The sequence below is a fragment of the Vulpes lagopus genome, chromosome 14 (assembly GCF_018345385.1).
Source record: "Vulpes lagopus strain Blue_001 chromosome 14, ASM1834538v1, whole genome shotgun sequence".
In the NCBI taxonomy this organism is placed as follows: Eukaryota; Metazoa; Chordata; class Mammalia; order Carnivora; family Canidae; genus Vulpes; species Vulpes lagopus.
In genome coordinates, this window is record NC_054837.1 from 21402688 (window position 1) to 21414739 (window position 12052).

The 12052-nt window shown below is 45.2% G+C and overlaps 1 protein-coding gene across 1 annotated transcript in view; it reads right to left on the reverse strand.

The window, feature by feature from the left end:
* The window catches only part of SRRM4 (serine/arginine repetitive matrix 4), a 149695-nt gene that overhangs the window by 33359 nt on the left and 104284 nt on the right, over positions 1–12052 (reverse strand). The window contains exons 2-4 of the mRNA XM_041729160.1: positions 8608–8754; positions 3391–3477; positions 1237–1308 (exon numbers count right to left, since the gene is read on the reverse strand). Coding sequence (XP_041585094.1) covers positions 1237–1308; positions 3391–3477; positions 8608–8754 — 306 coding nt within the window. The remainder of the gene's footprint in view (positions 1–1236; positions 1309–3390; positions 3478–8607; positions 8755–12052) is intronic.

Sequence of the window (12052 nt, forward strand, 5' to 3'; positions counted from 1 at the left end):
ACTCTTTCCCACTCATCCACAGCCAAACACAGCAAATAACTTATACAGGAAGTTTCACACTCCCTGCCCCCAGGGGGTCAAGCGGGCTTCGTAAATGAGGGGGGCTCCGTGGGGCCTTGTAGCAAAACAGAGCACCTACGCTCTGTCTAAATGCACAGCAACCCCTGAGCCTAGTCAATGACTTCCTGTGGGAAAATTGGTCCAATGAATACAGAGCTGCTGATTTTACAGAGGAACTGGAAAACTTGGGTTTTTTCATTGCACAATCTCCTGATTATAAAATGTTGAGTTGGCCCATGAACCACAGATTTGAGTCCTCTGGTGTACATTCTTTCAGTTATTCCCCCCTCTCCCCCGTGCGTGCGTGTGTGTGTGTGTGTGTGTGTGTGTCTGCGTGTGCACGCATGGAGTGGGCACCTTTTGGAATGTGTGTCCAGCTCACAAAGTCCCTTAACTACCATCCGTAAGGGTGGACAATCCCAGAAGCCATGTTTTACACAATCCCATCCTCTAGGATGGGTAGGACCAACCAGAGGCCTTTCCTTGGGAATTTGGAATGAGAAACACGACAGAGGGCTTCAGTGTCTTTTTGTGGCGGGACTGGCCACACGGGGAGGATGGGAGTAGGGTGCAGCCCTGTCTCCCCAGGTAGAATAGGAACTGTGTATCTTGCTTGGGGTGCCACGCTTTCCACTCCTTGGTTCTAGATCCTCACGAGGCCTGGCTGGTCCCCAAGACATTCTTGTCTCCTTATTATCAAACAAACCCCCTTTTGCTCAGAGTTAGTGTTAGTGGGCCCTGGGTCCTTGCAACTAGAGTTCCAAGTTGTTTTTATTTTATTTATGTATGTATTTATTTATTTAAATTTAATTTAAATTCAATTTGCCAACATACTGTATAACACCCAGGGCTCATCTCATCTTGCTCCCTCCTCAGTGCCTGTCACCTGGCTACCCCATCCTCCACCCCTCTCCCTTTCTGCAACCCTTTGTTTCCCAGAGTCAGGAGTCTCTAATGGTTTGTCTTCTGTGCGTCCCAAGTTATACAAGAAAAAGGAAATAATAACAACACACAGATGAGGTGTTTTTTTGTTGTTGTTGTTGTTGTTTTTTACAGATGAGTATTTTATGTAAGTGAAATGAGATGCTTCCCAGTGAACTTTTGGGGCCACCTACTCTCATCCCAACCCCCAGCACCCCCGGGGCATCCCTGGTTGCCAAGGCGAAAGGACAATACCTGTGTCGCTTATGCTTTTTGGAGCCTTTCTTCTTCTTTTTCTTGACAGGCGATGGACTATATGATGGGGACCTGCGAGGGAAGCAGACATCTTCAGAGGGAGCTCCTTAAGGACTGGGATTGGCTTCAGAGACCCTTCTCCAGCCCCCACACATGGTCTCACACACACGGATAATACCAATACTGATATTATCAGTACTTGCATTTACTTATTTGATATAATCAGATTCGCATTTGCTTTCAACATCACCGTGTATTTTATATGCATTCCCTCACTCCGTCTTTCCTAACTGTGTCTTAGGCAGGTACGACTGCTACCTTCCTTTTACAGACAAGGAAAGTGAGGTTCAGAGAGGTAAAGCAACCTGCCCAAAGACACACTGCTAGGAAGTGGATAAGCCGGGATTCAAATGGAAGCCTCGCTGATGGCAGGGGCCTTGTTCTCAATCCTTTTATCATCCCCTGGTTAGACCAAATATTTTGTGTCTCTCGTTCTCCCTCCAGCTATACCCCTCCTCTCAGATACTTTAATCTCTCCTCTTTCCTTACCCTGGCTCCCTGGTAAGATTGAGCCCCCGGAGGAGACCTCATCAGGCTGTAGTTAGCATGGATGGTGCTATCAGAGGTTCCCAAAGAAACAGAGCCACCCAGGACCATGATTATGACTATGACTATGACTAAAGACTGAGGTTCAAGCGACCCGAGTTCCAATCTTGACTATACCCCTAACTCATGAAGTTACCTTGGGCATGTCACCACTTATCTCTGGGTCTCTTATGTCCCCGGTGACAAAATACTAAGATTGATACAGAGAAGGAGGTCAACGGGGCCTCTCAGAGAGCAGGCTGGGTGCAAGACAATAGGGAGCGGTGGGGACCGTGGTGAACCAGAGACCATTGGCCTCTCAGATCAGCCAAAGCTCTCATGTGGAAATGCAGCCCCAAGCTTCTGGAACACCTGCCTTTTAAATAGAAGTCACCAGCAAAACACACCTTCATGTGAAATCCCCTGGTTTTTGAATGTTGGCCACCAATTAAAATGACAAAAGAACACCTTGTGGTCAAACAGAAAAAATCCACAGGCGAAACTAGGGCTGAGAACCACTTGACTCTTAGGGAACCACAGCACCTGTCCTCAAACAAGTGCCCAGTGGACATTTATTGAATGAACAATTGAATTAGTGAAGCCTGACTTCCTTCTTCCAAATGTTTTGCCCACCCCTAAAATCAGGGACCTCAAGCCCCTTGCCCCAATTCCTACTCTCACCCTACAACATAGGGTCTGCATTCACATTCCCTTCTGGGTCTTCTTTGGGGCTGTCCTCTTAGAACCAGGCTAAAGGGGTGTGGAGGCGGCAAGAAGCTGGAAAAGCAGTTTTTGGGGCCCGAGTCCGCCAGACACTGCTCTCTGCTGCCCCCTGCAGGTTTATCCAAACACTGCCTCCGAGCTTCCCCGTGATCTTCGACCCACCCCTCTGGGTCTGGAACACTGGACTTGATTTTAGTCTAGTGAGGGGCAGGCAGCCTAGAAGAAAATCTGGAAATACCTTTAAATTAAAAAAAAATGAAAAGAAATTGTACATAGGGAAAAATCCACGGGGTACAGAAGAGTCAATCCCCGGAAAAAAAAGAAAGTCTGTTATCCTTGGCATTCACCTGCGAGGTAGGAGTAGTGGAATCAACTGACCCCTCTCTGTGCCTTTTTTCCCCCCTCATCTCTGAAATGGGGACAATAATGTTTGTCTGTTAAATCGTGGTCAAAGGTAAAAGACATCATGGAGATCTCAGTGTTTACAATGTAGCCCTGCCCACACAGTAAGTTTTCAAACAAACAAACAAAAAATCAATATTCGTGGTCATGATTATGCTGATCCACTGGTCACTTAAGATGTACCAGACACTTGTGACAGCGCCTTCCACATCCATTTTTCTCCGTCTGATTCTCAGTGAACGCTGGCGATAAAATAGCATCACTATTTTATACAAGTGGAAACAGGCACAGAGAGGTGAAGTGTTTTGCTTAAGGTCACACAGCCTAAGAGGCAGAGAGAGGACTCAAACCCAGGGGGAGTCACTGTTTGACTCTGAAGCCCACTTGACCCTATTTTGTCCTTTGCTCCATCTTCAAGCTTTCATCTCCCCTCAGGAGGCTCACCTCCTTCTCTTCTTCCGGGTAGATTTCTTCTTTTTCTTCTTCCCCCTGGAGGAAGGTGGTGGAGTCAAGTCTTTGTCTCGGGAGGCACTGCGGGGAACACAGAGTTGGGTATTAGATGACCCAGGATGTCCCCACACCCCCAACCTGGGCTGTTGCAGCCAGGAAGGAGGACTCCATTCTTTGGAGGAAGAAGGACCCATTGCGAATGCCTAATCACCCCCTCATGGCTGATTCAGTCCTATTTCAGATTAAGTGCTTCAAATAAGGAGTTAATGCCAACCTAATGAGACAGATGCTCTATCGTTACCCATACACCAATTGATTATTTAAAACAGAGTTATAGAGGTTAACTGCTCCTTAATAGATTTATTATTGAATTTGCAAATAGCTCACCTTGGTAAATAAATCACTTTTTAAATAATTAATTGGCAGTTCAGCCCCCCTCTTTCCCCAATACTTCATGTCCATAGTTCCTGCTGGAAATTTAATAGGAGGAGGAAGTTATGTTAAGTAGCAGCTGATTATTAAAAGTATATTTGCCGAGGTCTAATGTAATGAGATACATATCTTATATCGCTTCACAGAACCTCAAAAACCTCTGCTCTTCAGGAATAATTATTTCCCATTCAATTAAATTCAAATGCTCGGGCTGCAGTTAAATGAAGTCAACTTATCTCCTTCTATAATTGGGGCAGGCTCCAGGGATTTTTTTAAAACACTATCCCATGGCAAAAGGAGATGGGTTTGGGATGAAAAACTGCTTGGGAATTGAAACATGCCCACCCAGTTGAACTTGACTGAGAAAATGTAATATTAATAAGAACACTATTGTCATTATCAGTGATAACACCACCACAGCTAATTCGCTTATGATGTGCCAAGCATTTTCCATTCTTTTATACTCACAAAAACACTTTGAGGGTGGTATGATTCTTAGGGTCTAATTTTACAGGTGAAGAACATAACAGGTACGGAATCATGAATTGGCTTGTGCATGGGTGCATAGTTAGGAAGCAACTGAGCCGAGATTTGAGTCAAGGCCTCTGTGATTCCCATCCTTTTTATTTATTTACTATTTTTATTTATTTATTTATTTATTTATTTATTTATTTATTTATTTATTTATTATTTTTGTGATTTCCATCCTGAGAGCTTTCCCACATAACCAACTGCCTTCTTAAAGTTGTTTATGTAGACATTCTTCTGGAAATCACCTGGGTTTTTAGAGACCATCATGAAATGCTGCCATATTGAATTCCATTCTAAGAATCTGGATCCTTATGGTTGGTGGAAAAAATGCCCAAGTGACTAGACTATATGTGAAGGTCTTTGCATTGCCAATGGGTAGAAGTCATATAGCTATATGTAGAACATTTTTAAGAGAGTCACTTTAAGCAATTTAAAATAAAATACCACAGGGATTAAGTACCTAGCTACTCAACTACACTTATATGTTATAAAGCACAAAGCATGATACACATATCCTCACTGTTTCTCCCCTGTTGAAATCAGAGCCTAACAGGCTGCTTGTGTAAAGGTGGTAGACCATTTCCAGATTTTTCCGGCAACAAGTTCTTGACACAGAGTAAAAGCTTAATAAATATTTGTTGGGTGACCAAATGAGAGATGAATGGATGAAATAATTTAGCCTCTTGTTAAATTATCTTGTTTTATATAAACACTTCCCAGGGTAACTGTTGCCAGGAATTTGAGAGGAAAACAAAACACTCAGGGGAAAAAAAACCCCTTAAAACTGTGCCTTATAAAATAGAGACAGATCTCATTGTTTCAGACAATTATTCTTTTTTTTTTTAAAAAAAATTTATTTATTTATTTATGATAGTCACAGAGAGAGAGAGAGAGGCAGAGACACAGGTGGAGGAAGAAGCAGGCTCCATGTACCGGGAGCCCGATGTGGGATTCGATCCCGGGTCTCCAGGATCGCGCCCTGGGCCAAAGGCAGGCGCCAAACCGCTGCGCCACCCAGGGATCCCTCAGACAATTATTCTTACTTCTTTCAAGAACCCCAGGGTTCCAAGGAAGCAGATTTGGAAACCACTGTCTTCCACTCACATGTGAGTGATGGGGTAAGATGGAGAAAGACCTTGAATTTGGATAGATTTGAGGTCTGTGAGAAGGGGAAAATCAACCCCTTCAACAAATCCCAAATGCCTTTATCTAGTTAGGTCTCCACTGCCTCTACCTTTTTTCCTCCTCCTGTCCCTGTGCGCCTTGGTGTGCCCTTCCAGCAGGGCTGGAGGGCCAGAATAGTGTTTATATCAGTACACCACAGTTATATAAGCAGCAGTGAAATATGCAGAAGTTAAGTCTGTGCAGACATAGAGTGGTTCAGTACACGGTGGTCAAACCTACAGAGTATGCAACAATAAAGAATGCTGGCTTTAGAAGCTGACACACCTGCACTTACATTCCTGCTCCATTACCTCTTAGCTCAGCGACCTCTCTGAGTATCACTTTCATCATCTGTGACATGGAAATAAAACAGGAGACCTGTGTCCTAAGTTTGTCACAAGAAATGAGGACCTCACTCAGGTAACGTGCCCTGGTCTGGCACAGAGCAAGTTCATGTAAACGCCCTTTCTATTATTATAATTATGCATAATAACACTACTACTATATATTTATTTATTATATGCCAAGTGACTTTTTATTATCACTTTTAACATTGTCACCATTATTGTGTTTTTTATCATGTTGGAGAGTGGGTCTCAGATAAGAGAAGGGAGCAAGGCAATTCCACAACCAAAGGGACACTCTACGATCAAACTGACAACATGGCATCATTTTTCAGATTTTCGTGCCCAGAACTTGCTCTTCTGGCTCCGTGAGGTGCTAGCCAGCATTTAAAGCACCTCTTGGGGCACCTGGGTGGCTCAGTTGGTTAAGTGTCAACTCTTGATTTTGGTTCAGGTTGTGATCTCAGGGTCTTGAGATTGAGCCCCGCATCTGGCTCTGTGCTGGGCATAGATCCTGTTTAAGATTTTCTCTCTCCTTATGTCTACCCCTGCCCCTGCCCTGCATTCCTGCCCCTTGCATGTGTGCACTCTCTCTCTCTCTCTCTCAAAAAAAACAAAACAAAACAAAACAAAAACAACAAAGCACCTCCCATATTCTAGGCTCACTGTCAGGCTCTGTACTTATGTGATCTAATTTAATCCTTATGAGAATTAGAGCTCAATATTCCCATTTTATAGTTGTGAAAACTGAGGCTCAGGAAACTAACTTGCTCTGTGTTGCCCAGTTGGTATGTAATGTGACTCTATGTTTTCAAAGTACGCAATGGGTAATATTTTCAAAGTACGAATTCTCCCCTCTCTCTCCATCTCCCTCAGCCTCACATGAAAACCACTTTGTTTTGTTTCCTGGAGACCATTCTCCAGATCTGATAATGACCTTCACTTTTCTAAGCTGACAGGACTTCACTGTTTCTCCCCTGTTGAAATCAGAGCCTAAATAAAGCCTGCAGCCAAGATGGTAGCCTGGGTGGAGGATCAGACTTCATCTGTGAGAACCACGCTGGCTTCCCAAACCACTTCTTCAGAATTCGGGTTCTTAACTAGACAACCTTGTTCATTGGCCCCAGAAGTCTATGAATTCTCTGAAATGGTACGTGGAATTGGGGGAGTATTTCTGGAGTATATACACTTTCTCTGGGGGGCAGCACTCCTAGCTTCCATGTAATTCTCAAATGGGTGCCTAATATGGTTTAGAACCTCTGCCTTAGGAAACCAAGAACTCCAGGATACAAGGAGAGAATCTGGACCAGATTAGGGGTCTTCAGGCTAATCTTGACCCTGCCACCTATGTTTTTCAGTTTCCCTATCTGTAAAATGGCTTGACACCCTCTGATTCAACAGGAAGAGGCAGGGATTATATCTGGGGCACTCTGCTGGCAAGCACACTATGTTCATTTTCCTCCTGTCCCTGATGGGGTAGATACAAGCCCAGGGCAGCACGAGAGGGGCAAGTTAGTTTGAGGACTAGGAATAAAGCTTCCAACCAGCTGGTGAAGCCAGATTATAAAGACAGTGCTGCCAACAAAATTGATTCTCTAGAGGCCAAAGACAGACTAGGCTTTATGTATGCACGGTGCAAAATTTAAAAATAGAAGTCAGGGGATAGATTGGCTTTTTCATTAGCATCGATGTATAATGTGGTAGATGTTAGTCTAGGATTTAAGATCAGAGAGACCGTAGTTCAAAATTCACTCTGCCACTTACTGGTTGCTATATTTTGGGCAAGTCACATTACCTCTCCGAGCCTCAGTAAAATGTTGTGTCTTCAGATGGCAGCACAGTGCCTGTCACTAAGCCATCTTGGCCGAATAACTGAATTTAAGGAATGAATGCAAAGATCTGGATCTTAGGAGACAGATGTGGGCTGAAATCATGACTTGGGAATTAGTGGCTCATAGAGTCATTAAAATGGGATCCCTGGGTGGCGCAGCGGTTTGGCGCCTGCCTTTGGCCCAGGGCGCGATCCTGGAGACCCGGGATCGAATCCCACGTCGGGCTCCCGGTGCATGGAGCCTGCTTCTCCCTCTGCCTATGTCTCTGCCTCTCTCTCTCTCTCTCTGTATGACTATCATAAATAAATAATAAAATTAAAAAAAAAATGGACAGGAACTAGCTCTCTCATTTGAGACAGGGGCCACAAATTGTGGCCCCCAGGCTGAATCTAGCCTTTTTTTCATAAATAAAGTTTTCTTGAAATACATCTATGCCCCTTTGTTTACATATGGTCTGTGGCTGTTTCGGTGTTATGATGGCAGGACTGAGTAGTTGTGGCAGAGAGCATCTGGTCCTCAAACTTAAATTATTTGCTATCAGGTACTCTACAGAAAAAAATCTGCTTTTTCTTTTTCTTTTTTTTTTTGAAAAGATTTTATTCATTCATGAGAGACACACAGAAAGAGGCAGAGACATAGGCAGAGGGAGAAGCAGGATCCCTGCTGGGAGCCCAATGCGGGACTCAATGCCAGGACCCTGGGTTCACCACCTGAGCCAAAGGCAGATGCTCAACCACTAAGCCACCCAGGTGCCCCAGTTCGCTCATTTTTTATTGGATTTAAGCGTCTGAAAGAGGAACTTGGAAAGAAGTGGGTATGAAGAGTGACCAGAAAGACAAACTTCATTTCTTTATCCTTAACTTGAACTTCCTCACTGGACCAAAGAGAGGGTGGGGGTGGCATCTCACCTGCGTGCTCTGGCAGGACTGAGCTCCCGGCAGGCCTTGTCTCTCTCCCAGCTGTTGGTGCCCAAGGCCTCGGTGGCCAGATGCTGGCTCAGCTTCTCCGAGGGTCCATCCTGAGCTGGAACCAGAGGGCTGCTTTGGGGTTCTGTCCTACAGGGGAACAAATAAGGAGATGGAAATGTTAGGATATGATAGATTTTTTTTTCTTTAAGGGAGAGTGTGTGTGTGTGTGTGTGTGTGTGTGTGTGTGCATGTGAGTGGGGGTGGGAAGGGGCAGAAACAGAGGGAGAAAGAGAATTTTAACTCAGAATTTTAATGACCCTGAGATTATGGCTTGAGCTGAAATCAGGAGTAAGAACCTTAACCAACTGAGCCATGCAGGCGCCCTAGAATATGACAAATTCTTAATGTTCATCAATCATTCACACACATCCTAATATTTTCCAACTTCCTTTGCACTTAGGTTGGGGCCATAAGACATTATATCTGGCCACTGGTCTCTGGGTGAGAGTGACATGAGTCACGTCTGGCTTGAGGCAGTAAGGTTTGTGTGCTTTCTCCAGCTCTCTCTCCCTTTTTTGCAGTGACCTCGGAGGCCACATACCCCGAAAAGTGAAGCTTACTTGCTGGAGGAGAGACCTAAGCCACATCAGACTATGTATGTTAGAAATAAGCCTTCGTCAGGTTAAGCTGAGATTTAGGGGCTTGTTACTGTGGCATTGCCTGGCCTATCCTGACAGAACCACAGGGAGAGGCTGGAAACCAGTGTTTCACTTCCTTGTTCAAAGCAGAAGAGGAGGCCAAAGCATGATAGGATTAGTATCAACTCCCTTCACCAGTTGTGTCCCATTTCCCTGCCTTATCTCTGTATGGAATGGATATCCCTGGATTCAATACTATTTTCACCATTTAGTAGATAGAGGACTCAGTTTCTCTGTTTTACAGTTTCCTCAATGGTAAGACAGGGAATAACATTAGTCCTTATGTTGTTGAATTGTCATGAAGACAAAATGAGATAACACAAAGCAAACAAAAAGGCCTTTCCATTTCCCTTTACCTCACTGTGAACCAAACCTCCACACTCTGGTGTCCTTAGCAGGTATAAGCCACCTACTTGGGATGCATGTATTTTGCATAAAGGCCTGAAGTGCCCTCCTCTGCCTCTGAGAAGAGTCCCAGGCAACTCTAGGAAATTACCTGAGTCCCACCTCCTTCTTTGAGTCCTCAAAAGAGGAAGGAGGTGCCGTGGGTACTCTGTCTTTGAAAACACTGTCACTCATACCTCTGGGCCCCCAACCAAGAAGAGTCAGGAGTTTGAGAGGCGCAGGTAGATTTGGCTCCATCCAGTAAACTCGCCTCCCTCCTCACCCTGCAGAGTCCAGATCAAGCACTGATCAAAGGCATTAGGATTTCTCCTCCACCAAGCACCTGCAGCCAGTGCCTCAAGACTGGTTTTATGACTCAGGATGAATGCACCTGATAAGCCCCCTGCTCCTTAGGGCTGCCTAGAGAGCAGGCCAAACCCAGTCAATATTGAAGGAAGGGCAGCAAAACACATCCATCTCTGTCAGCTGCTGATCAGTGCATCTTTAGAAGCAGAGGTGAGAGATGCTGCAAGCCCAGGAGGGATGGGGATTCTTGTCCAGACCTCCTCACCGCCAACTCTAGGCTTCCTGAACTTCGATCTTCCATACACCTCTCTGCCCTGCTTCTCTTACTGTGAGGGTTCCATTTCCATGCCTCCAGTCTATTCATGCGGAATGCTGCCCTGGATCTTCAAACCACTCAGAGCTTGCAATGTCTGCCTGGTCCCCAGCAAAGCTTGCCTCTTCCCATGGTTGACCTGGCCTGGGCTAACCTGTGTCCAGGCCAGTTCTAAGTGTGGGGCTGCAGAGAATAAGGGGGAGTGTCCTCTGTGATAATGGAGTTTACATTCGAGATGGAGGTATAAGGACATACACAAGTAATAATATGACTTACTGGATGATAATAAATTATGGAGAGAATAAGCCAGTGTAATGGGAAGGGGTGACTGTTCTTTCATAGAGAGTGTCAGGGAAGACCACTCTGAGGAAGTAATGGGATGGAGGTTTAAAGGATTAAGGACTAACCTTACAGTTTGTGGTGGTTTTAAAATGTGTTCACAGATTCTTTGACAGCCCTGCCATCAAAAGATGAAACCTAATTTCTCTCCCCTTCAGTACTGGCTGGGCTTAGTGATTCACTTTTAATGACTAGAAGGCAGTAGAAGTGATAGCATGTGACTTCCAAGACTAGGTCACAAAGGCAGCCTCTGCCTCTCTCTGTTTGGATTGATCACTCGAGGGAAGCTGTCACCATGATGTGAGGACACTCAGGCAGCCCCGTGGAGAAGCTCTTGTGAAGAACAGCTGAGGCTTCCTGCCAACAGTCAGCACCAACATGGGCATGTCACCTCGGAAGTGGATCCTCCAGTCCCAGTGAAGCGTGAGATGACACTACCACCCCGGATGACATCTGACCACTGTCTCAATGTGACATGGTCAGCCAGAGTCGCCTGGCCAAATTCCTGACTCACAGAAACTGTGAGACATTATTTGTTGTTGTCCTAAGCCACAAGGATTTGGGGGGTAAATTTGTTGTCAGGTAATGTAGAAGTTTGCATAGGTCAACCTGCAGGAAGTGGGAAATGTGCTCTAGGCTGAAGAAATGGCAGGTTCAGAGACCCTTGGGATATATATATATATATAATATATACAAGAAAAGGCAAGCAGGGCTAAAGTGGATAGAGGGGAGACCACGGACCAGGGTTCAGGTCTTGTAGGTCTTGTAGGTCTGTGGCTGAGATGGGAAGCCTTTGGAACAGAGGAGTGACATGGTCCAGCTTACATTTGGAAGCATGGCTTGAACAAAGGACAGAAGGTAGGGACGACAGAGACAGGGACACTAGTGTAACTGTCAAGGCTCTGATCAGTGGGTCAGGGATGAAGATGACAAGATGTGGTCAGGTTCTGATATTCGAAAGTAGAACTCGTATCATTTGCTGCTGGTTAAATGTGGGATGGGAGAGAATAGGGCATGGGAAGGGTCAAGGATGACTCCCTGGTTTTGAGCCTGAGCCACCAGCAGGGAGGAATCTCCACTGAAGAGGTGGAGACAGTGATGTTGGGAGTAGAGTTCTGGGGTGGCCTAAGGCCACCCCAGATGTGACAGTCCCGTTGCTACTATGACTCCTAATACACGCTGTTGACATCTGATTGTCTTCTCTCATGCTAGACTATGAGCTCCCTGGGGGTAGGACCATGTCTTACTGTCCCAGAGCCCGCTGTGTGGTAAACACTCAAACATTTGTTTAATGAATAAATGAAAGAGCACATGCTTTGGCTAAAGAGAACATGCATCTGTTTCAACAAGTTAGAAAGGGCTTTTGCGATGCTTTGAGCTAATCCGTTCATGTTAGAGTTGATGG